The sequence below is a fragment of the Bufo gargarizans genome, chromosome 8 (assembly GCF_014858855.1).
Source record: "Bufo gargarizans isolate SCDJY-AF-19 chromosome 8, ASM1485885v1, whole genome shotgun sequence".
Taxonomy (NCBI): domain Eukaryota; kingdom Metazoa; phylum Chordata; class Amphibia; order Anura; family Bufonidae; genus Bufo; species Bufo gargarizans.
In genome coordinates this window covers 63438162-63465559 of record NC_058087.1, presented here as the reverse complement: position 1 = coordinate 63465559, position 27398 = coordinate 63438162, and the positions used below count along the sequence as shown (strand labels likewise).

The 27398-nt window shown below is 45.1% G+C and overlaps 1 protein-coding gene across 1 annotated transcript in view; it reads left to right on the top strand.

Annotated features, from left to right (window-relative positions):
* The first annotated feature begins 3059 nt into the window (after positions 1-3059).
* Positions 3060-27398, top strand: part of SPAG16 (sperm associated antigen 16) — a 1034764-nt gene continuing 1010425 nt past the window's right edge. The window contains exons 1-3 of the mRNA XM_044304163.1: positions 3060-3160; positions 8644-8690; positions 18206-18298. Of these exons, the coding sequence (XP_044160098.1) occupies positions 3127-3160; positions 8644-8690; positions 18206-18298 (174 nt within the window). The 5' untranslated portion in view covers positions 3060-3126. The remainder of the gene's footprint in view (positions 3161-8643; positions 8691-18205; positions 18299-27398) is intronic.

Here is a 27398-nt window from a genome sequence, read left to right as displayed (position 1 = left end):
TGCTGCAGAACCTCATAATACACACTTCAGCTGCTGCAGAACCTCATAATACACACCTCAGCTGCTGCAGAACCTTATAATACACACCATAGCTGCTGCAGAACCATATAATACACACCTCAGCTGCTGCAGAACCTTATAATACACACTTCAGCTGCTGCAGAACCTCATAATACATACCTCAGCTGCTGCAGAACCTCATAATACACACTTCAGCTGCTGCACAACCTCATAATACACACTTCAGCTGCTGCAGAACCTCATAATACACACTTCAGCTGCTGCAGAACCTCATAATACACACCTCAGCTGCTGCAGAACCTCATAATACACACCTCAGCTGCTGCAGAACCTCATAATACACACCTCAGCTGCTGCAGAACCTCATAATACACACTTCAGCTGCTGCAGAACCTCATAATACACACCTCAGCTGCTGCAGAACCTTATAATACACACCATAGCTGCTGCAGAACCATATAATACACACCTCAGCTGCTGCAGAACCTTATAATACACACTTCAGCTGCTGCAGAACCTCATAATACATACCTCAGCTGCTGCAGAACCTCATAATACACACTTCAGCTGCTGCACAACCTCATAATACACACCTCAGCTGCTGCAGAACCTCATAATACACACCTCAGCTGCTGCAGAACCTCATAATACACACCTCAGCTGCTGAAGAACCTCATAAGACATACCTCAGCTGCTGCAGAACCTCATAAAACACACTTCAGCTGCTGCACAACCTCATAATACACACTTCAGCTGCTGCAGAACCTCATAAAACACACTTCAGCTGCTGCACAACCTCATAATACACACTTCAGCTGCTGCAGAACCTCATAATACACACCTCAGCTGCTGCAGAACCTCATAATACACACCTCAGCTGCTGCAGAACCTCATAATACACAGCTCAGCTGCTGTACAACCTCATAATACACACCTCAGCTGTTTTACAACCTCATAATACACACCTCAGCCACTGCAGAACCTCATAATACACACCTCAGCTGCTGCAGAACCTCATAAGACATATCTCAGCGGCTGCAGAACCTCATAATACAGACCTCAGCTGCTGCAGAACCTCATAATACACACTTCAGCTGCTGCAGAACCTCATAATACACACCTCAGCTGCTGCAGAACCTTATAATACACACTTCAGCTGCTGCAGAACCTCATAATACATACCTCAGCTGCTGCAGAACCTCATAATACACACTTCAGCTGCTGCACAACCACATAATACACACTTCAGCTGCTGCAGAACCTCATAATACACACTTCAGCTGCTGCAGAACCTCATAATACACACCTCAGCTGCTGCAGAACCTCATAATACACACCTCAGCTGCTGCAGAACCTCATAAGACATACATACCTCAGCTGCTGCAGAACCTCATAATACACACCTCAGCTGCTGCAGAACCTCATAAGACATATCTCAGCGGCTGCAAAACCTCATAATATACACCTCAGCTGCTGCAGAACCTCATAATACACACCTCAGCTGCTGCAGAACTTCATAAGACATACCTCAGCTGCTGCAGAACCTCACAATACACACCTCAGCTGCTGCAGAACCTCATAAGACATACCTCAGCTGCTGCAGAACCTCACAATACACACCTCAGCTTCTGCAGAACCTCATAATACACACCTCAGCTGCTGCAGAACCTCATAAGACATACATACCTCAGCTGCTGCAGAACCTCATAATACACACCTCAGCTGCTGCAGAACCTCATAAGACATATATCAGCGGCTGCAAAACCTCATAATACACACTTCAGCTGCTGCAGAACCTCATAATACACACCTCAGGTGCTGCAGAACTTCACAAGACATACCTCAGCTGCTGCAGAACCTCACAATACACACCTCAGCTGCTGCAGAACCTCATAAGACATACCTCAGCTGATGCAGAACCTCACAATACACACCTCAGCTGCTGCAGAACCTCGTAATACACACTTCAGCTGCTGCAGAACCTCATAATACACACCTCAGCTGCTGCAGAACCTCACAATACACACCTCAGCTGCTGCAGAACCTCATAATACACACTTCAGCTGCTGCAGAACCTCATAATACACACCTCAGCTGCTGCAGAACCTCATAATACACACCTCAGCTGCTGCAGAACCTCATAATACACAGCTCAGCTGCTGTACAACCTCATAATACACACCTCAGCTGTTTTACAACCTCATAATACACACCTCAGCCGCTGCAGAACCTCATAATACACACCTCAGCTGCTGCAGAACCTCATAAGACATATCTCAGCGGCTGCAGAACCTCCTAATACACACCTCAGCTGCTGCAGAACCTCATAATACACACTTCAGCTGCTGCAGAACCTCATAATACACACCTCAGCTGCTGCAGAACCTTATAATACACACTTCAGCTGCTGCAGAACCTCATAATACATACCTCAGCTGCTGCAGAACCTCATAATACACACTTCAGCTGCTGCACAACCACATAATACACACTTCAGCTGCTGCAGAACCTCATAATACACACTTCAGCTGCTGCAGAACCTCATAATACACACCTCAGCTGCTGCAGAGCCTCATAATACAGACCTCAGCTGCTGCAGAACTTCATAAGACATACCTCAGCTGCTGCAGAACCTCACAATACACACCTCAGCTGCTGCAGAACCTCATAAGACATACTTCAGCTGCTGCAGAACCTCACAATACACACCTCAGCTGCTGCAGAACCTCATAATACACACCTCAGCTGCTGCAGAACCTCATAAGACATATATCAGCGGCTGCAAAACCTCATAATACACACCCCAGCTGCTGCAGAACCTCATAATACACAGCTCAGCTATAGATACGTGTTGGTATTTATGTACACTTTATGTTGTGGCTCTCAGTATACTATTCTTTTAGTGTTTCTTTATTATATGTATTGGTCATTGCCCACAACATTGCATTCTCCTGCTGACACTGACAGCAGCTTCCACACCGCACTCATCGGCTCCTCTACCACAGTCTCGCGAGAAGACGCCTGCTCTCGCGGTGATTTAAGGGCCGGCTGTGGTTACCCTGGCAACACACAGACTCCAACTGTAAGAAGCAGAGCAGCTGAGCAATGGAGGGAGACCGAGACAACTACTACCTGGATCGTATCCTGTATTGTGCGCGGTGCCGGCCATAGACCGGGGGAGGCCGGGGCTGTGAGGGCTGCAGGGAGCGGAGGCTCCTCACTGCGGGCGCTGCCGTCTTTGACGCGTCATAGACGCATGGTCAGTATGGAGGCTGACGGCTGCAGCGTGTACCCGTCCTGCCTGTGGGTCCTGGCTGCAGAGGTTAGAAAGGGCTCATAATGGCAGATCCTGTGCGGAGGGGACGATCTGCATAGCGGCCAATCAACGTGCAGATATCCGTTTCCAAAAATGGGGGCTGGATGCAGGTTGGTTGCTATGGGCAACCGCACAACTTTTTGTGCCCCAGTGTTTTTAGTACTGGTGTTTTTCAGCAGGTCACACACATAGGAGTTTGAAGCACCTGATCGTTGGTAGAGTTAGATATTGATGATGGGTCTGATCGGTGGGGGTCCGACACCGGGGGCTTCCACTGATCATCTGTTTGAGAAGGTACGGCGCTCCTTTGAGCGCAGCGGCCTTCTCTCTGCTTTTCCTAGGTCAGTGACGAAACGTTCATTGGTCACCTGGCCTAAGAGCAGCTCATCCCCATAGAAGTGAATAGAACTGAGCTGCAATACCAACTTCAGCCTCAATACAGTGTACGGCGCTGTGCTTGGTGAGCTGAGAGAAGGCCGCGGCGCTCGCAGGAGCACCAGTCCCTTCTCAAACAGCTGATAGGTGGAGGTCTGACACCTGGGACCTCCACCCATCAGATACTGATGACCTCCCCTGAGTAGGCATGAGCGAAGTGACCTTCGGATCCTAGATCTGAAGTCGCTTCGCTTTAAACTTGAGTTTTCCATCCATCTCCGTACAGCGTTAAAATGTATGGCCTCCGATGAGGCAAAGTCAGGTATCAGTTATAACTGCACAGTGTTGTCATAGTGTTCCTTCCCTGTGCTGGCATCAGCCTCAGGGAAGGAACTGCGCATGCGCTAGCTCACGCATTGCAAGATTACGGCGCTCTGGCGCTCTGGCTGTCTGACATCGGGGAGCAAGGAGGAGAGTCTGAGGATGCGGAGCGGTGCTGGGCCCTTCACGCTGGACTCGTCTCAGGGGCAGGACTCGTCTCAGGGGCAGGACTCGTCTCAGGGGCAGGACTCGTCTCAGGGGCAGGACTCGTCTCAGGGGCAGGACTCGTCTCAGGGGCAGGACTCGTCTCAGGGGCAGGACTCGTCTCAGGTTAATTTGCATATGTATAAAATCTTTTTCTTTTTTTTTTTCTTTTTTACACAATAAAAGCACACAGAGCTATGGGGACTGGATATTGCGGAAGTTCTAGCGGCCATCTCGCAACCAATGTCCTCAGCTCTATACACAAAAAATCCTGGTGATAGGTTCCCTTTAAGGCCTCATTCACACATGACGCGTCAGTGATTTCAGGTGCGGCTGTAAACGCAGAATAGGTGCAGATCTTTCTCTTACACCTTATGGCTGAGGAGGCTCCAATCCTGGTTTTGGGCTCATGCACATGGCCGTTGCCCCGACGTGGCCATATTGCGGCTTGCATATGGCGGGTCCGTAATATACGTGGCACCTGCCGTGTGCACCCTGCATCACGGATGCGGACCCGTTCACTTGAATGGGTCTGCAAACCCGGAGATGCAGTGCGGAAGCACGGATCGGAACCCCCTCAAAAGTACTACGGAGTGCTTCCATGGTGTTTCTGGCCGGCCTCCGCACCGCAAAAAAATAGTGCATGCACGAGCCATCGGATGCGGATCGCGGACCCAATTCAAGTGAATGGGTCTGCGATCCACATGCGGCTGCCCCACGGTCGGTGCCTGTGCATTGCGGACTGCAATTTGTGGTCTGCAGCATGGGCCCGGCCAGCACAGGGTCGTGTGCATGAGCCCTTTGGCTCATAATCGCTGATGGAAATCACTGACCAAACACTGACGTGTGAATGAGGCTTTTCTAGGCTCCATAGTGTGTGGTACCTGATGAACAAATGATACCTGCCCTGATTCGGCGATCTGCTGGTCCCCGGTCTGTTTACATCTGGCCCGGGTACAGGCGGGAGACGTGTCACTGCTGAGGCTGGTCATTGGGAGTTTTCCGCACGGGTGCAATGCGTGACGTGAACGCATAGCATCCGCACTAAATCCTGACCCATTCATTTCAGTGGGTCTGTGCACATGAGCGTTGTTTTTTATGCTTCAGTTCTGCGTTGCGTAAAAATCGCAGCATGTTCTATATTCTGCGTTTTTCACGCAGCCCTGGCCCCATAGAAGTGAATGGGGCTGCGTGAAAAACGCATTGCATCCGCATTAAGTGCGGGTACGATGCGTTTTTCACTGATGTTTGCTAAGATATGTTGTTTGTAAACCGTAAAAAAAAAAATTTATAACGCGCGTGAAAAATGCATCAAAACGCATTGCACCCGTGCGGAAAAAAACTGAACGCAATCGCAGACAAAACTGACTGAACTTGCTTGCAAAATGGTGCGAGTGTCACTGAACGCACTCTGAACGCATCCGGAGCCAATCCCTCACGCTCGTGTGAAAGAGGCCTTAGGCTGGGTTCAGACCTGAGCGTTTTACAGCGCGTTCCTACGCGCTGTAAAACGCTCAACAGGCAAGAACCAATGATTCCCTATGGGAATGGTTCTCACCTGAGCGTTTTACAGCGCGTACGATCGCGCTGTAAAACGCCCGACGCCCCAAGAAGTACAGGAGCTTCTTTGGGGCGTCTTGTCGCGCGTTCCCGTACATAGACTTCCGGGAACGCGCGACAATGGGCGTTCGCATACTACCGGAGCCGCGTATGTGAGACGCCGGAGAATCGCGCATACACAGCGCTCAGGTCTGAACCCAGCCTTAGTGCATGACCTATGGTGCGCATTTTCCACACTCCAATCCGCATGTAATAATCCTGATCGTGTGCATTTACCCTTAAAAGCGCGTTTTGTGTTTAAACCTTGTTTTGAGATTGAGAAACTTCATGAAATGTGTCCCTTCTTTTGACATTTAAGGGAATTGTGCTGTTTGATTTTACTTTTTGTAACAGAAAAGGCAAACTTGGAGGGTTCTCTTGGGAATTCTGCCAAATGTTCTATATGATGGGCTCTGCGTGGAAGCAATGAGCATCGCGCGTCTAAGCCGGCGTCAATAGCGTTCTGCTACTATGTGAAGAGCACGGAGCAATACCCACTCCAGTCATAACCATGCTGCGTAATGATGCTTTATGCAACAGTTGTAATTACAAAATGAATTCTGATTAGAAGATACGCTCTTCAAAATCAGCAAAATGACACATTTTGAACACAATATTCCTCCATTCATAAACGTTCCAGCGATGAGCCCCTGTTCTGCCATCTGCGGCGTGTGAAGCACAGGTGCCAGAGCGCTTCTGCTCGCTTAGTAAGTGCGGTGCCCACTTTCTGCCATTGACATGATTTTATCGCAACGTGGAAATCTGTAAATTGAAATATACAGTATGTAGTTCCACGTATTTTAGATTTAATATGTAATAATCCACATCTTTTATATAGCGCTAACATATTTCCATCCGGAGTCATAAATAACAGACAAGTCAACAAAAAAAAAAAGTGAGTGAGGGCTCTGCCCATAAGAGCTTACAATCCATGAGGAGATGGGGGTGACACAAAAGGTGCTTGATTTGTGCAATGGTTTGGCCATCTTAACACAGTAGGGGAGTATATAAAAAGCTGATGTACCGCCACCAGTGCGGGGTGCGGATATTTCGCAATGGATCAGGGTCAGACAAATGATGATTGGAGGGGGGAGGGGGGGGGACTAGAGGACTAGAGAAGAGTAATGGTGGGTTTACACAGCCAGAGGAGCAACCTCTTATCGGAAACGAAGCGACAACTGGCGGCTCGTTTAGTGAGGTTGAAGCGCTCAGATCACCTTCACAGTATGAGGGATCCTATTGCTGTCGCTCGTCCTCATACCACTGCGTTGTTTCTGGGCGGCAGATCTCTGTTTAGACCGCACGATCTGCTGCCTAGAAATGATATAAAATAATATGAACGAGCGTTTCGCTCTCTGATGCCGTTATAGTCAATCTGGTCCGGCAGTGAAAAGCTGAATCTGGCTAGGCTGGATCCGGTGAACTCCAGCAGCCTTTTCTCTACCGGATAAGCTTCCCGGATCAGTTAAATACAGATGTCAACCCACCCTAATGGCTACTTTTATTATACTTCTAATCAGAGTTCGCAATAACTCCTGTACAAGCGTCATAGACGCTTCAGGCTATTTTACTCCCAGGCCATACCAATACGCCTTAGAATTTCCCCCCACATTTATCAGCGCAGGGCGCGCTGTGAACGGCACGGGCAGCACAGCCATTCTGTCTTTGCCTGAAATAACCAATAGCAAAGCTCCTGAGGACATGACCTACAGAAATACAAGGGGGGACACAAAATATAGTAGGCCCCCCCCTCCTCCTGTCACCCCACAGGGAAGAAGCTGAACAGACTCCACGGACTATGATGGGATCCGTTCAGTTTCTGTTCGGGATCCTGTCACAAAGTGCTGCATATAAGGCTTTTTTTGTCTGGTCTTTCGACAGAATCTGCAAGAGAGGCTCCAAACGATTTGAACAAGTGTTAGGCCTACGTATTATGTGTTTGAATTACCGCAACTTTTGTAATCCTCAGGTAAAAATACTCCTCAAAAATGGTCAGAGGAGTATTTTTACTCGTCTGCATAAAACGTATTGCGACCTCTGCCTCTAATCCAGTTTTCTGGTGTAGAAAAGTTGCCTATTTTGTCGCAAGTGCTATTTTTTGACAAATGTTTTCGTCTTCTTAACTTTTTCTTATACCCCACGCCTCTTTCCAAAAACTGGGCAGGGGAGGCAGGCCATGAGTTGGCCCACGACGGAATGACTCATTTAACAACTTGTGCACCAGAAAACCTTTTGCACGTTACCCTAGAAACTAGTTCCTGGCTGGAGTACATTTCAGTTCTGAGGCAAGGGTGGTCCGACATACGCGTCACCTCCCCCCCCCCCCCCCCCTGAAATCTTTTAGATATTGCCCTTTTCATTTCTTTGTATGACTCCTTGTGTTATGCAGGAGATACTGTGTTTTCTGTACCTGTTTAGAGGTACAATAATGAGTGTATCGGACCTGAGGGTGCCCCCTTTGACATGCCATAGCCACTTTTGACCACATTGATCAAAAGTTTTAAATGGCTGAGATTGGAGAGTCGTCTGATCCTGGCTGTTGCAGCATGAGCTAGGCTGGCATTGGGCAAGCACTTGTTTTATGGTTCTGTAAAAACATGGTGCTACTTAAAGGGGTTATCAGAGTTATTGAAATGTCTCTAAGGGAGAGCGAGATGTTCTAAAATAATGAGGAACCCATACTCCCCAGTTATTTCCCTACCAGTCCAGCGCTACCGCTCAACGTCAATTAAGTTTTCTCCATCATATCATATCAAATTGTTGGAGGATGTATAAAATAACACTATAACTCCTTAACATCTGTGTAGAGGTTACTATTTCTGAAGGATCAGAGGATGGATATCAGTATGAAGAGGTAAGTCTTGGTTTTCCTTATAAAATGTTTAAAAAAAAAAAAGTTTTTAATGACCAATTCTTCCAATCCTGGTGGGACATGACTGTGACTGAGGTCCGCTTGTTGGGCTGCCCCTTGTAATGAACTAAACTATAAGTGTATTGCTGATATTGTCTGTGGCTTTAGGGAAGCAGCTGGAGGAGACGGGCCTTCTACATTTATGATGATGGATCCCTGTGGCCATGTACTTCATCCACAGATAAGTAGGTTAAGAACAAACGCTCGCCCCAAGTTCAGTTGCCGCATCCCTAAGATCAGTGCTTGAGTAGCTGATAAATTGCAAACATTTCCCCATTCTAGGTCTTTTTGCTTTTGTTCTACCAAAATACTTTGATTGGGAAGCAAAAATCCTTTCCGTGCAAGTTTGCAGCCTTCTAAAGGCGATTCACCTTCAACGATGTTCCCCACTCTGAGTTATTGACTCGCTGAAGCCTTTGATGAGACCGAGGAGATGTTGTATATGAAGTGCTACATCTTCGTGCTGGAAATCATTTATGTGGTTTATGTTACTTATGGGGATCATTGTGACGTGCGGCCTACCTGGTGATTACTCTTAGCAGCCTTAAAATGTACATAATGTGGAGCGGTCCCATATGGCTATAAACTAGTACGGAACACTTTTTAATGGCACAAGTTTGCAGAATCAGGTAAAATATTGGACACCTTTCATAATGATCCATAAATATGCAACAGCAGATCGGAACATAGGGATTTCTGGCTTTTTAGATTTATTTAAAAAAAAATTTATTGTAAAACATGGCTACACTGTTTTTATGAGTTATTAAATTGTCCTATTTTCCATCCAATTAATATTATATGCTCAGTATATTTTTGATTTTATGGTACTTTGCAATCTTAAAGGGTTCCCATCACCTACAGTACACCTAAAAGAAGCTGCTATTTTAGTAAGTATAGTCCTGACACATAGGCTTAGATTTAAAGGGAACGTGTCGCCTGGATTTTGGGTATAGAGTTGAGGACACGGGCTGCTAGATGGCCGCTAGCACATCCGCAATATCCAGTCCCCATAGCTCTGTGCTTTTATTGTGTCAAAAAAACTATTTTATAGATATGTAAATTGATATTGTGGATGTGCTAGAGGCGATCTAGCAGCCCATGTCCTCAGCTCTATACCCAATCCAGGTGACCGGTTCCCTTTAATATTTTACCTAGTACGGTATATCTGTATGTGATGTCAATTTGTGTATAGAATACGAGCATAGTTTCTTGTGTAGCCTGTGCTTCAATTCCGTTTTTGAGCCACAGTCTCGGCTGTATGGCTTACATTGGTGCATTGAAATAATATGGAAGGTCCTACTGTCAGTCAGATACAGAAATAAAATATAATGATTTAAAGAGGTTGTCTGGGTTCAGAGCTGAACCCAGACAAACCCCCATTTTTACCCAGGCAGCCCCCCTGATATGAAGATCAGAGCATTGCTCCCCTCTGAGCTGAATTGGGCAAAGGCTTTTTTTGGAGATCAGGCGGAAGCTTCAGCCTAGCAGTGATGTCACCGGCACTAATGGGTGGGCTTTAGCGCTGCCCTAGCCTGTAAAACTGCTAGATCAACGCTAAAGCCCGCCCACTGGCAACAATGCTAGGAAGAAGCCTCCGCCTAGCAGTGTAAAAAATATAAACAAAAAGCCCTTGCCCTGCGTGATGGAGCTCAGGGCAAGGAAGAGCATCGGAGTATGAAGGGGGGGCTGCCTGGGTGAAAACTGGGATATGTCCAGGTTCAGCTCTAAACCCGGGCAACTCCTTTTAAGTAAAGCCTCATTCACACGTCAATGTTTTGGTCAGTGATTGTGAGCCAAAACCAGGATTGGAGCCTCCACAGACATAAGGTATAAGGGAAAGATCTGCACCTGTTCTGTGTTTAGAGCCGCACCTGGTTTTGGCTCAAAAACGCTGATGGAAATCACTGATCTAAACACTGATGGGGGATGAGTCTTAACTTAGTTGGTAAGGATGGAAAAAAGACAAATGTCCATCTAGTAAATCCGGATATCCTACAAAGTCAATCCAGAGGAAGGCCAAAAACCCTCATGAGCTAGAAGCCAATTTGCCACATTTCAGGGCAGAAAAAATTCCTTCCTGTCAATAATAAAATCTATGAAACTGGATGAAAATACAAAAAACTAAGTGTTTGTCTGTTACTCCTATCTTTTTGGCATTTAAGGGGTTGTCCACTGCTTTTCAAGTGATGGCCTATCTGATCCGTGGCGGTCTGACACCCATATCAGCTGTTCAGCAGTAGCCACGTAGCCAGAATTCAGTGCCACAGCTACAGGGCTCCATCCACTGTGCAGAGGAAGGAGCTGCCCTGTTTTCCGGTAACATACAGTCTTCTAATGGAAACCTGACTGATCCCATTATAGTTAATGTGGTCCATCAGATTCCGTTTGTTACCATCATTAGACAGCTTTGATGCTTCTATTGTTTTCATTGTCCTGCTCTTAATACAAAGCACTAGGAAAAATTATTTTTGTGTTATATTTTTTCTTTTTCTTTCCTCCCATATAAAAATAAAACGCAAACAAAAACTGCTATATCTAGATAGACACAAAAGCCCATGGTGGCTCGATGCTGGAGCTTTCTTCGTTGTGTGTGGTTTTTATTTTCTTATGTGGTTTTGGACGGGCCTCAGTTATAAGTGGAGAACCTCAAGGAACATTGTGGAGGACACCAAGTGTAATGAACAGTACTTTTATTTGTGGTGCTTGCAGGAGACAGAGGCATAAGCATTGGTGCATGCTCAAAAGTGCAAAGAAGAAAAACAAAAATTGATGGGGAGTGAAGAGGAATAATAAGCAGAGATAAATGTCCTTCAGGCACATATGTACGAATTTATATCCGTACAAAATATTCTAAGGAACCTTTATAAATAAATATATATATATTTATTATTATTTTTTTAAGGGCTTCTGTCACGCCCCCAAAAGTCATTTTTCATTTTTGGGCTAATTAAAATCCTTAGTGCAATTTTTCAATATATAGTGCTCTTACCCTTTTCTGTTGTCTAGTTTCTTTAAAAACCGCACTTTTATAATATGTTAATTACCTGGCTACCAGCAAGTAGGGCGGTTACTTGCTGGTAGCCGCCCCATCCTCCTGTTGATTGACAGGGCCAGGGAGCGCTCTCCTCCTCCGGCTGGCCCTGTCTGCGTTCTAAATCTCTCGCCTGCGCCGTACCAGTCTTCAGTCGGCGCAGGCGCACTGAGAGGAGGCCGCTCCTTCCTCAGTGTGCCTGCGCCGGGTGTAGATATGATGTCATCGGCGCAGGCGCACTGAGGAGGGAGCAGCCGAGCGAGGTTCTCCTCTCAGTGCGCCAACTGAAGACCAAATCTCGCGCCTGCGCCGTACTGGAACGCAGACAGGGCCAGCCGGAGGAGGAGAGCGCTCGCTGGCCCTGTCAATCAACAGGAGGAGGGGGCGGTTTTTTGAAAGGAGGATGCGGCGGCTACCAGCAAGCAACCGCCCTACTTGCTGGTAGCCAGGTAATTAACATATTATAAAAGTGCGGTTTTTAAAGAAACTAGACAACAGAAAAGGGTAAGAGCACTATATATTGAATAATCGCACTCTACGGATTTTAATTAGCCCTAAAATGAAAAATGACTTTTGGGGGGTGAAAGAAGCCCTTTAAAAAATATGACAATGGTGGGTTTTGTGTGATCAGCACCATGGACAGCAGAGGAGGAAATACATTCTCACTGTGCAGTAGAGTCGGTGCCCCGACTGATGTTTATTTTCCATTTACCGCGGCTGGTTTATATGAAAGGTCACAGGAAACCCTTTCTGAAATGCCACAGAGCTGCTGTTCTTCAGCATTTGTTTTCCCACGCATCTAGCTTCTACAACAAGGAGTTTGCTCAACTGAAAGGGAACCCCATGAAGGGTGGGCCGGATAGGAAACATGACAACGTGTGGGTTGTGTAGTAGTAATGCCACTCTACATTTTATGTACGCTCGTCTGTACATGTGGGGCACGCTTGGGTCTCACTGTGGTTCACTGCGCACAGCGTGCCTGTATAGAAGGATGTATGGATGTGTCAGACATTACAGATATTTAGCATCAATTCAAATAGGAGCAATGAGGTCCCTACACACAAAAGCTTAGTCTACAAGGAAATGGGGTGACAAAAGGGAAAGTGCTTGTTTAGTGTCCAACCAGGTTTCTATAAAGGGGTAGTAGACCTAAAACTGCATCGGCCACTCACCAGCTGGTCAATGTTGCACAGATCGTAAGGGTGCGATTAGTCTGGGGCGTACTCTTGAAATAAAGAATTTGTTTCCAAAGGGCCAAACAGAGAGGAGTTGGATAAGGGAATGTAAGAGACTTGACTAAAAATGTGTTTTTAGGGCACATGTAAAGCTCTGGGGGTTTGGAATTAACCTGATTGTCTGGGGTAGTGCATTCCAGAGAACTGGTGCAGCTCGAGAGAAGTCTGCATATATTAGGCTACTTTCACACTAGCGTTCGGGCGGATCCGTTCTGAACGGATCCGCTCATAATAATGCAGACGGAGGCTCCGTTCAGAACGGATCCGTCTGCATTATTTTTAGCATAGAACAGCTAAGTGTGAAAATAGCCTAGTACGGATCCGTCCAGACTTTCAATGTAAAGTCAATGGGGGACGGATCCGCTTGAAGATTGAGCCACATTGTGGCATCTTCAAACGGATCCGTCCCCATTGACTTACATTGAAAGTCTGGACCGATCCGCACGGCCAGGCGGACACCCGAACGCTGCAAGCAGCGTTCAGCTGTCCGCCTGTCCGTGCGGAGGCGAGCGGAGCGGAGGCTGAACGCCGCCAGACTGATGCAGTCTGAGCGGATCCGCCTCCATTCAGACTGCATCAGGGCTGGACGGCTGCGTTCGGGTCCGCTCGTGAGCTCCTTCAAACGGAGCTCACGAGCGGACCAGCGAACGCTAGTGTGAAAGCAGCCTTATTGTAACTGAAAGTCACACCAAAAATAAAGCGGTTGTCCCATCTCGATCTTTCATTGCCAAGATGTGAATAAACAGTAAGCGCCGGCCCAGGGAAGCAGAGTTGCTGTGGTTCCGTGACTACTTCCATAGCAGTAAATGGGATCTATACAAGCCATGTAGCTTCCTGAGCTGTGCTGCCTGAGTAGCTCCAATTCCCTGCTAAGGGAGTTACGAAAACAGCGGAGCATTGTCCACTCGTGTTTCCGTAATTCCCACCTCCCTGGGTTGGTGCTTGTAGGTTATTTCCATCTGTGCCAAAGGGGTTTTCCAAGATTTATTTATTTTCATTATCGGAAAGCAGTAGGATGTGTTAAAATGAAGAAAACCTATTCGCCTTTTAAATGCTCAGCCGCTGATGCTTCGGTGTCTACCAGACAGGCAGCTGTCTCCTTTGGTGGTCATTACTGTGATCACTGCAGCCAATCATTGGCCTCAGTGGTCCCATGCTGTTCATGGATACATGAGGCCAACGATCGGCTGCTTCAGTCACCTGAACAACACATAACTACTGCAGACTAAGGCCTCTTGCACACGACCGTATGTGTGTGTGTGTGTGTGTGTGTGTGTGTGTGTGTGTGTGTGTGTTGTTTTTTTTTTTTTTTTTTTTTTTTTTGTTTCAGTGTTTTGCGGTCTATTTTAAATGGATCCTTTTTTGTTTCAGTAGTGTTTTCGTTCCTTTTTTTTTTTTTTTTTTTTTTTTTTGTTTCAGTGTTTTGCGGTCTATTTTAAATGGATCCTTTTTTGTTTCAGTAGTGTTTTCGTTCCTTTTTTTTTTTTTTTTTTTTGTGGATTGCAAACAGAAGCATGGCATATACAGTAATTGCATAGAAAAATTGGGCTGAGCATAAAATTCTTAATAGATGGGTCCGCAAAAATGGAACGGATACAGAAGACATACGTATGCATTCCGTATCTGTTCAGTGTTTTTTGTATTTTTTACAGCCCCATTCACTTGACAGGAGCCACGGAACATGATTTGCGGGCAATCATAGGACATGTTCTATCTTTGAACGGAAACGGAATGCATACGGAGTACATTCCGTGTTTTTATTTTTTTATGGACCATTGAAATGAATAGTACCTTATATGGAACGCAAAAAAAGGAATAGGAATGGAAATGGGGGGGGGGGGGGGAAGTTTGTGTGCAAGAGGCCTAAGAGTGGATTGGAATGATTGACAGAAGCAGTGGGACATTTTAAAAGTGGGTGCCTTTTTTAAATCTCGAAAAAACACTTTAAAAATCTCCTGAAGGATTATTAATTTAGAGATTTTCTGGGACTGAGATATTGATGGCTTATTCTCAGATCGGTGGGGGTCAGACAGCTGGCCCCCCTACGATCATCTATTTCACGCAGCTGCCTGCGCAGGAAACTATACGCTGGATGGAAGGTAGGCTGAAGAATGCTGGTGCCAGAAACTATCTCCCATTCACTTGAATAAAGGCTATTCTGCAGTACCCCAGAACGACCACCACACCAGTAGACCGAGCCTTCTGCTTCCGTCTCCATCCACTGCATAGTTTTTGGTGATGGCAGCTGCCCGAAACAGCTGGTGTGTGAGGGTGCCTGATATTTATGACCTATCCTCGGCATAGGGATTCAATACCTAAGTCTTGGAAAACTACTTCTTCTTTAACATTCTTCTCGGAACAATACTTCTCATTATCCACAGAAGCCCCCATCATTTACATGTTCATTGAGAAATATTTTAGTTTTATATATAAATATATTTGTTAATTGTGATGTGTAGTAGGTTACAATGGTTTTGGTGTAGATTTCAGAGCAGAGAAGGGTTAAGTGTGATGCATTTTCTTCTGGCTTTCAGTTCCATGCGCCGGTCCAGCGTGCCTGCTTTTGGTCGGGTCTTTTCAATTCTCTTACGCAAATTATGGTTTTCACTGAACCGTCTGTATTTTTGATTAACATTCCTAGTCATGGCTGCAGAAAAATGAACACAATTCAGCAAGACTTGAATTAACCTTCCAACTGCTGAACGTTTTCCGAGCAATGTAGCATCAATGTGTTACTATAATTCTTTGACTGAAGTTATGTATGTTTTTAATGCCTAGAAATCTGAAAATTCAGGTGTGACTGCAATTATTCCATCAGAACAATCCCTTTCTATCTACCCTACTAGGTCATTGTACCTTGTAGAGGGGGTTACTCTCCCATCTTTAGCCAAAGCGGAGCCCCCCTCAATCCTTCTTTCTGACTTGTACTGTATTTGGACAACCTCTTAAACTACAGATTCATCCCTAAGGGGGACATTTATGATAACTGCACTGGTCTTAATATTCGCTGCACTGCCAAGGGATGTGCCCAATTTATGACGACACACGGGCCTCCAACAGTCCGTGCGCCTAAACGGAAATCTATTAAGATACATTTAGATCATTTAAGAGAATTCTGACTCCTTTGACTTAGACACACACACACACACACACACACACACACACACACACACACACACACACACACACACACACACACACACACACACACACACCCCTTCGTTCACAGCTGCAATATACATGTCAGAACAGCCAGAATGTACCATATCGGGTATAGCTGGATACTGCAGCGGTTGACTGTAATGGGGTCCGGGTTTGTTACAGCATTCAAGCTAGGTTTTGGCCACACCAAAAAAAAAAACCTCGCTTTGGGTGATACCTAGCATGTATGCCGGAAGATGGCCTTGGACCACATTATAGTCAATGAGAGCATATAGTTGGTTGAATCTGGCTATACCCAATACGGTATACTCCAGCAGGCTGTTTTGCAATGCAATCTGCCCCTCCATGCCTGCCATTGTGTCCCCTTTCCCCAGTGCCTCCATACCATCCATTGCCATGTCCCCCAGTGCCATCAGATCAGCCCCTCCATGCCATGTCCCCCACCCAGCGCCATCAGCCCTTTCTCTGCTATCCATATCCCCCCAGTGCCATCAGCCCTTTCAAATCACAGATGCCCCCTTCAAACCTCCCTTGCTAACTTTTTATACTTGCCTTTCCTGGCAGTGCGCTCACATGGAGTCCACAGGAGACGGACCACGTCTTCTTCCCAGCATGCACTGGGAGGGACCTGATGTCACACACAGCATCAGCCAGCTCGCTGACTATGTGTGCACGCAAGGCCCTTGGCAGTGCCGTGCCGAGTCGGGAGGCCACGGAGCAGTGAGTGAGAGGCTTCACTTCACTCACGCTCCGTGGTCATGTGATTTTAATGAATCTTTGATTACAACGATGAATCGTTTCAGCCCTACACCAAATCTGTCCTTCAAATGGAGCTAAACTGGAGCAAAAGAGGCCAGTCTTCAAGGTCTCAGTTCACCGTAACGTCATCAAAAATGGACACTAGGGCTACCACGTTTGGAATATAGAAGCACAACAATTAATATTCAATCTTTACTTATGTTTCACAAAGCAGTGGACCAAATATTCATCTAACAAACACTTTCCACAGGACGCGGTAGATCTGTATTGTAGGTAATTCCACCCAATTTGCATAAACAAATTTCTACTTGTTGAATACCTCCTGACCTTTAGTTCTTCTGGATGGTCCCCTCAACCCAGTCAATCCTAAATAGAAATGAGTTTTTCTCTCCATTTATGAAAAGTAGTTTTACGTGCCCACACACAGATCATATGAACCAACTTTCTGGTCCTCTGGGATGTAACAACAATATTGCTTAGGTCCTACCTATACTAACAAACCCCAAAGCACATTGAAAGACCCAAAGTGATGCCTCATTCACACGTCAGTGTTTGGTCAGTGATTTCCATCAGTGATTTTGAGCCAAAACCAGGTGCGGCTCTAAACACAGAACAGGTGCAGATCTTTCCCTTGTACCTTATGTCTGTGGAGGCTCCAATCCTGGTTTTGGCTCGCAATCACTGATGGAAATCACTGACCAAAACACTGACGTGTTAATGAGGCATCAGTCAGGTGTGTTTGGGTAAAATTGTAAACCCAATACTAGAAAGGCTGAATAACCTCAAAATATAAGCAATGGACAATGGCCGTTCGTGGCGATCCATAACTGATGCATGCATCTGTGGCATAATGCCCACCCTGCATCCCTTAACTCAGTGTTTCTCAACTCTGGACCTCAGGGCCCACCTACCAGTCATGTTTTCAGGATTTCCTTAGTATTGAACAGGTGAAATAATTAGTGTCAATGCAGCAGGACTTACCACAAGTATTCATTCTGTGGGATATTCTTAAATCGCGACCCGCAGGTGGGCCCTGAGGCCCGGAGTTGAGGATCACTGCCCTAGCTAGAGAAATGTATGATCTATGTAAGGTTTGTAGGACCATTTCCATGTATCTGGCTGTTGGAGTGATTTTGGACAGTATTCCTGGATGTTTAAAACATTCACGACATCCATCCCAAGGAAGACAGGGAGTATCAACTGATATTAAGCAGATGTACAATAGAATGTAATGGACTTAATAAAATAATGCCTGTTATTAATTTTTATAGATCCCAGCTGATGATGACTTTAGTCTGACGGATGGGGATGAAGATCTTTTGAGGGCAGTGCGGACTGCTCAAGAACAGGCTGAGGATGTCCAGGTCAGTATTTTGTTATCCGTATGACATTGTTGCATGCATGTGCGACTTCTTTGGATATGTTAATTCTGCTCCAGGAAGTAGATTGTGCCACACCGCAATTTCTTTTTAAATTTTTTTTACTCTGCACAATGCATCCTTCTATCCTTATTACAGGACATGTTGGTTTCATGATCATGAAAACTGTTCTTACATAAAAGCCATTGCAGATTGTCATCCATCATTTCTTCTGTTTCTACGTGAAGTATTTTAGAGGCCTATAAATATACATTCTTAAATAGTCCTCTTCTATCAAGTTGTTAAAAATTCCTCCCATGTAAAGCCCAACAAGGTTGTGCTGCAAAGGCCCTAAAACATGGTTAGGACAAGTAGATGGCTGTACTCCTCTGTTATTGTCCTTGACCATTTTTACTAGGAGGGGATTCTGTTGATCCAGTAAATGCCCAACATCTGTTTTTAAAGGGTTTTCCTGGACTTAGTCCTATCCTTAAAGTTGTTGTCCATGATTTTGCAGGTGATGAACTATCCTCAGGATAACCCATCACTATCTGATCAGCAGGGTCTGACATCCCACATCTTTGCTCCTGCAGCAGTTCCACAGGATAATATTTGATTAGTGGGGGCTTTGAATGGAGCGGTGGTGTAAATGCTCAATTCAAATGTGTGGCATTGGACTACCATTCTTGTGACTAAGGGAGGGGGTCCCAACAGTTGGACCGCTACCAATCGGTGCACCCAAGCTCCACTCCTTTCTGTGGCCAGCCCCTCCTCACTGCTTTACCATTGCCTGGCCCTGTCAATCAAAGCAGCCAGGGAGGGGCTGACCACAGAAATAAGTGGAGCTTGGGTGCATCAAGAGCAATGGGGATGCCCTCATTGCACTAAAGGCCTAATTTGCATGTAAGGAAAAAGTGTCATAGCTTGGGAAAGAAGCCTCAGATCAACAAAAGAAACTGTTTTAATCAGGTGAACCACAGCTACGTGTCTCTGCAAACAGCTGGATGGGGATGTCGCTGGTGTCTTATTCCCTTTAAGTGCACTTTTATACGTGCAGTAGATCAGTTACTGTGCATTCTTTTATTTTTTTTTCTCCTGTTACACCTTATTATTATATATATATATTTTTTTTTTCAACAAATACTTATTGTAATGCTGTTCTGCACTTTTCCAAAGATAATCCTTTGTGACGGCAAATGACAAACTCGTTTAATTGACCCCTATGACAGGTTTATATTTCCTTTTTTTTTTTTCTTCCAAAACCGCTGATAGAAAGAAGTGTAATTGTTTTGTTGACTCAAATAAAAGGTTTGTTAAAAGGTTAGCATTGCTGTAAATTGGTTTTATTTTATTTATTGTGATTACTGCACACTTTAATTATCTTTTTATTATGGAAGGTTATATTCGCTGAGATTAGAGACACCGTTCTAAATAATATTGCATACCTTGACAAAGGGAAATGTGTGGGCAGAGCAGGCTACCGCTGTTTCAGTATCTTCTCCACCGTCTGGTTTTAGGTTTAGAGGGCACATCACATTTAGGACAAAGGAGTTTCGCCATCGTTGGTGCGTTTCCAGGTTACTGGGCTCATTTCATATTTTGGTAGAAATAGATGAATTCTTTTCTCCCCACCTCTCCCTGGTGAGCGTCTGGATCTCCACCAGATTTATCAGGGCCAGGCGGCCAGTTGAAGCCTTGTCGCAGAGTGTTTTATAGGATTATAAATTGTGCATGGTGATGCATTCTCAATTGTGCATTTACTCTGAAGCAGACACTCTTATTTCAAGGACGCATCACCTGCAGGACAAAATGCTTCAGCAGAAGGAAGAAGAAGCTAAAGATGAACACGAGATGCTGACAGAGCATTGTGAGAGAAATAGATGACTAGGCAATACAGTAAATGAGGGTAACTAAATATTCATCATGGCCTCTTACCTTGCATTACATCTTCCTTTGTCAGTTTAGGAGAACTGTTATGGGGTAATCAATAACGTTATTCAGCTATGGTATTCAAAACCGCTTCTTTATAGCATTGTCTGCATGCATCGGCTTTCCAAGCCCTCATGGCGCCCAATGTCAGCTCTGAGAATGCTCCTGTATCTGATCAAGGATAGACAGTAAAATGATCGGATAGACTTGTACAGTTACCATAATTCAAGAGTGAATACAAATGTATTCAAGTATTGTCATAGCTGCCACTAATGACCATAATAATAGGAACGTGATGCACGGCAGACAGCTGTCACTGGCCAGTTCCTGTAGATCACATTTATTTGAGCTTTATTGGAAAAGCTTTTTATTTCAATGTCATATTTTACTATGGAGATGGCTTTCATTGTAAACTTGTCCCATCTAAATTGTAATCTGCATACAGCAGTCACAAGACCTTGACGTCCTTAAAAAGACAGCACAAAGGATGTTGTACTGTCAGATGCCCATGGTTTTTATTTAAAAAAAATGTCAGTGTGGATCTACATTTTATGGAGTTACATGATCTTCTAGGGGCAGACAAATGTTCTTTTTCACATGATTCAGTATCCCTGTAATAGTGATGACCAGTATGTTTCGCATTTGCTCCAGTCATGACATCTTCATACATTACTGTGCTTCAGTAATGTATGCCATGTAAACAAAAAAGCCCATGCCCTACATGATACAATGCAGGGCAATAAAGTGCATCGGAGCATGAAATTTACTTTACTATGGTTTTTATCAGATGCTCATGTAGTTGCTGATTTCATGTACATCTTTCCCATGCTTTTTTCCAATTTAGACTCCTGATCTCTTTTCATTATGTAGACAAATCCCTCTGGTTTCCATCCTGTATGTAGTACTTCCTGTTGCTGTATCCAACCAAACCCATGATGCACTTCTCCTTCCTCTGTCACATCTCCAGCACCATCCCTCAACCCTCAGCTAGTTCATAGCTCCTCCCACCCAGTGAAATAGACACTCTCCTATCACTGCCCCTGTTGCTCTTTGGAACGTCCATGGCCATAACATCACAGGAAATGAGGAAGAGCTACATGGGTATGCCATTATTCTTTTTGGTGCTTCTGGCAGCAATGGGGGGTGTTGCTCTTACACCTGCCCTTTTATGCAACTGTCGCGTCCTCTCTGCACTTTAGGAAAAGTCGGGGTGGGCATGATCATATGTTCACAATCTAAAGTGGAGAGGATGTGACAGTTACAGAGAGAGCTGAGCTTCTAAGTGTAATGGCAACACCCCCATTGCTCCTAGAGCCTCATTTGCATATAATAAAACATAATTTTCCATTTTACCACCATTCTGGCATGAACTGGAGATTAACCCCCGACCTCTGTAGGGGCAGGAAACAGAGAGAGATTAAATTGCCCCCTCCCACCACCATTCACCAGTTCAGTGGCCAGGACAGAGGAAGGCCTCTCTGCCTGTCAGGGAGGTGAAGAGGAACTTTTGATTTCTGTTTTGTTTTACCAGGATACAGCATCAGGGGTTTAGAGCTTTCCCTGCAGGTCTCCTAGATCCCCTGGCGGTCCCCTGCTTGCTGGCGGTTCTTACCTATGCTGGGCAGGTAGACGGAAGGGTCACGTATTCTGAAGATCGGATGCCTACCCTGATGCTGCTGCCGCCTTCTTTCGCCTGGTGGGACAAGCTTGCGTGAGCCGTGAATGCCACATGAGTCACAGGCGTTTGACGTCACTTCCGGGTTTGGGGACTTGTGTGGGAATTACATGGGCGGTGTTCTAAAAATGGACCACGGGAAAGCCACGTAGCTTCTGTTCTGAGGTCTGGTGAGTGAAGTGTCGGGCCCTAAAATGCAGGCGGCTAAAGAGCTTGATGCTCCAGTGCGACACACTGTAAAGCATTTTTCAAAGCCAGAATTCTCATTGATATGTACCACATTGGTTTATGTGTACACACCTGCACTCAGTTGCTCTCTTACCAATATGTCTCTAAAGAGGCTCAGAAGAAGCCCAAGAAGAGTATCAATTGCATACAGTGCTATAAGAAATTGCCAAATCAGTATACTAAAAAACTCAGCAAAAAGTGTATTTCAAATATCGTAAGAGAAGAGCAACCATCCATTATAGAAGAGTTCAGAACTATGATGCATGAAAAAGTAAAATCTTCTTTGGCTTCAATAAGAGAGGCAAATCTTGGTCAACAGGGTCCTAAAGGCCAAAAGTTGGCAAGAGATTCCTCCTCGGACTCCGATGGTTTGGAAAATCCTTTTATCAGAGGGGGAGATTGTGGAAGAATCAAAAGTTTTTTTTACTTTTCCACAGAATAAATTAATGACCGTTGGAGATCCAGAAGCCCCATTCAGTACAGGAGGAGATGTTTGGCGGTCTGAGAACCAAACGTTCCAGGTTTTGTTTTTGTTTTTTCCCCCCATTAACGAAAACATAAAGGTTATGGTACTGGATGAATGGTTGGACCCAGAGAAAAGACTAGGTATCTCTAGGGAGTTTAAAAACAGACTTTTATCTGACTCTGCTGAATCTACAATATTTGACAAAACACCTAAGATTGATGTCCAGGTTGCAAAAGACCTCATTACCCTTTTTAGGATTCCTCTAAATTAAAGAATCCCATGGAAAGGAAGGCGGATAGCCTCCTATATAAATCCTGAGAAGCAGCTATGTTTGGTCTGAAAACACGCATCGCAGCAACATCAGCAGGTCAACGTACCTCTGGTTAATTGAACTGGAGAATCCTTTCAAGAATAAAACATCCAGGGAAGAAATAATAGATTCTATTCCCCTATTAAAATCGGTGACCGCCTTCTTAGTGGATGCCTCAGCTGAAACGTTCAGATTCTCAGCAAAAGATGCAGCCTTATCTAACGCTGCTAGAAGAGCACTTTGGATGAAGTCCTGGACAGGCGATAAAACTTCCAAAATGAAATTGTGCTCTATAGCTTTCTCTGGAGAATATGTCTTCGGCCCAGTTCTAGACAAAATCCTGCAGAAAGCGGTTGACAAAAAGGGGTTTTCTGACAAGAGGCCCCTTAGAAGGAAATTGCTCTTTTGTTCCCTTAGTAACCAGGAAAGATAGTTTTGGGAGGGAAAGGGAAAATGGGACGTTGGAGCTACCAAAAAGGTGGACGTGGTAGGGGATTTCTCCTCAATTCCCAATATAAATCTAATGAAGGATAATGACGCCAGGATAGGGGTGGGAGACTGAAGATTTTTTATTTATTTTTTTCCTAACCATTGTAAGAGAAGGGTACAAAATAGAATTTTTGTCTCCTCAACCAAGTCTATTCCGTATTACAAGCCACAAATCAAAATTGCTCTTAAGGAAGATCTGGGAAGGAATCCAGGATCTCCTAAGATGTAGTGGTTCAGGTTTCTCCGTCCCAACAAGAACCTGGTTTATTATTCAAACCTTTTTCTTGTGAAAAAAAAAAACTGGTTCTTACTGAACAATAATAAACTTAAAAGATTTAAACAAACACATAAGATACAGGAAGTTTTAAAATGGAAACCGTAAGCTCCACCATCCCGCTAATAAAATAAAATGCCTTAATGTGCACAGTTGACCTAAAGGACGCTTACTATCATGTCCAAATCAAAAGTACCTACGGTTCGCCTTAAGGCCTATTTCACACGAGCGCAATGGATTTGGTCCGGATGCGTTGCGGGAAAATCGTGCGGTTTTGTATGCAATTACATAGCGTTATTGCATTTTTCCCATGCGGGTGACCATGCGGATTGTGTGTGTGTGTGTGTGTGTGTGTGTGTGTGTGTGTGTGTGTGTGTGTGTGTGTGTTGTTGTTTTTTTTTTTTTTTTTACCGCGCGTGGGAAAAAACAAATGTGTGTATTAAAATGGATATGTGAAATCTGTAGTAATCTCTCATTACTATAAATATAAAATGTAAGCACTATTTAAATGTATGCCTGTATCACCATAATAATTAATGAAGTAGTAGTTGGCCTCATTATTTGTAATGATCGAGCACCAAGGGGCTCGGGTGCTCTGGCCGAACACATCGGGGTGCTCTACCGAGCACACGAGTATAATGGAAGTCAATGGGAGAAGAGAACCTGAGCATTAAACCAGGCACCCCCTGCTCTGAAGAGGGGAGGATGCTTGGTTCATAGGAAAAAGTCAGAAATTGATGGAAACGCCACCAAAATCGTTTGGGAACAGCATGGGGAGGATGTCCTGATGCATCTTGAACTCCCAGGTCGCTTCTGGGAACAATGTTGTTCGAGTAGTACGCCACTTTTGCAGACTGACAATAATACGCACAAAACCGAAAAAAAAAAATGTGGGAAAAATTGTTAATAAACATTCTTTTATGTATATTTACTTGTATATAAAGTGAAAGGGCTGCCAAAAATTAAAAGGAACAGGCACTCCAAAACACCCTTTGTTACACAAAAAGGGATGGCATCATACACACCCTTGAAAAATTATGATTGATGGCCTGCTGGTGACCCTCAAAAACATTTGGAGCAAGGGCCTGCTGCCGCATTGGTGACTTTAGATAGCCTCTGGGCGATTGCATGTCCCCGTAACGGCGACGATCCATTTGGATGTCTGCCCTATCAACTTTGGAGAAATTCTTTTAACAAGGACCTTCTGGTATAGCACCGTTTTGTTCGTCCTCTCCACCTGAGGAATGAGAGATGAGAAGTTCTCTTTGTAGCAGGGGTCGAGAAGGGTGAACACCCAGTAATCTGTGTTGTCTAAAATGCGTATAACGCGTGGGTAGCGGTAAAGGCAGCCTAACATGAAGTCAGCCATGTGTGCCAGAGTACCAACAGGCAAGACTTTGCTGTCGTCATCAGGAGGATCACTCTATATCTCCTCTTCACCTACGCTGAACAGATGGAATTAAACTTCCATGGCTACTACCCACTGTAGCGGAGGCAATCGTCTCCTGCTGCTCCTCTTCATCGTCCAATTCGCGCTGAGAAGACGGACAGAGGGTGGTCTGGCTATCACCCTGTGTAATGTCTTCTGCCATTTCCACCTTTTCACACATGCAAAGCGTCGTCCTTAATTCTGAGCAGCGAGCGTTTGAGTAGACACAGAAGTGGGATGGTTACGCTGATAATGGCATTTATCACCGCTCACCATCTCCTCGCTTCTGATTAGCGGAAGCTGACTGTAAAGGCGACGACCATGTTGCAGCTGGTATTCCACTACTGCCCTCTGCTGGCCAACATGTGAAATGTGGAGTTCCAGGGCGTGCTCACGTCGCACAACAGCCTGGTGAGTTGGTAAGTTTAAGCGCTGCTGCAGTGTTGACAGACCAGCTGAAGCTGTCGATGACTTGCCGAAATGTGCACACACATGGCGCTCCTTCACCAGTAGCTTAGGCAAATTGGGGTAGGTTTTGGGAAACCTCTGAACCACTTAGTTTAAGACGTGGGCTAGGCATGGGATGTGTCTGAGCTTGCTGAGCTCCAAAGCCGCCACCAAGTGAGGGCCATTATCACAAACCCCCATGACTGGTTGTAGGTTGAGTGGCGAGAGCCACGGCTCGGTCTGGTCTCTTATCCCCTGCAACAGCTCTGCGGCGGTGTGCTGTTTGTCCCCCTAAGCATATCGGCTTCAGCACAGCCTGTTGACGATTCCCCACTGCAGTGCTACACTGCTTCCAGCTACTGGCTACCGGCTGATGGCTGACTGGTGCTGAACATGGATAATTCGGAGGTGGAAGTGTTTGGTGTGGCCCGCCTTCTCCCTTTTGCCACCCCAGTGCCTCTTCCAGCCTGCTGCGGTGCTGCAGATCCTTCCCCCTCTGTACTGATGTCCTCGCTCGACTTTCCACCTTCCCAGGTTGGGTCAGTGACCTCATTGTCCACCACATCCTCTTCCACTTCCTCACTTTGATCATCCTCTTGATTTGTGGGCCTAACCACAACCTCAGTGATTGAAAACGGTGTCTCATCCTCTTCATCAACCTCTTGAGACAGTAATTGCGGTTGACTCATTGGCAACTGTGTCTCATCATCCACCTCCTCAAACACTAATTGCCGTTCCCCAGTGTCATGTTCTTGTGATGCTCAAGAGGTTGGGAATCTGGGCACAAGATCTCATGTCCCTCTTCAAGCGTGCTTGGCGAGAGGGCCATATCTAGTAATGGCAATGAAAAGAGATCCTCAGAATTTCTAAGTGTGGGATCACTTGTTTGGCCAGAGGAGGGAGGAAGGAGAATCGGGGAGAGGATTCTGTTGACCACTCTTGGCTACTGCGACTGGACTTGGTGGAAGACAGCGTGGTGCTTAACCGACTGGAAGCATTATCTGCTGCAATCCAACCGACCACCTGGTCGCACTGGTCTGATTTAAAGAGTTTTGTCCTGCGTCGCCCTGCAAATTGGGACATGAAGCTAGGTATTGTGGATGATTGTGTTTCTTCTGCTCTGGCTGCAGGCACAGTTTCAATGTGCCCAGGGCCAGGGCCTCTGTGTGAACCATCAGCATCACGGCCACTTTCCCATCCTTTACTGCTCGCCTTACGCATATTAACCACCTCAGCTCCCCTAGCCTAAACCCACTTAATGACCAGACCACTTTTTACAATTCTGCACTACACTACTTTCACGGTTTATTGCTCGGTCATAGAACTTACCACCCAAATGAATTTTACCCCCTTTTCTTCTCACTAATAGAGCTTTCATTTGGTGGTATTTCATTGCTGCTGACTTTTACTTTTTTTTTGTTATTAATCGAAATTTACATTTATTTATTTATTTATTTATTTATTTATTTTTATTATATTTTTTTATTTTATTTTTTTTGCCCAAAAATTTATTTTCACTTTCGGTTGTAAAATGTTTCAAATAAAACCTACATTTCTATATAAATTTTTCTCTAAATTTATTGTTCTACATGTCTTTGATAAAAAAAAGAAAATGCAATAAGTGTATATTTATTGGTTTGGGTAAAAGTTATAGCGTTTACAAACTATGGTACAAAAATGTGAATTTCCGCATTTTGAAGCAGCTCTGACTTTCTGAGCACCTGTCATGTTTCCTGAGGTTCTACAATGCCCAGACAGTAGAAACACCCCACAAATGACCCCATTTCGCAAAGTAGATACCCTAAGGTATTCGGTGATGGGCATAGTGAGTTCATGGAAGTTTTTTATTTTTTGTCACA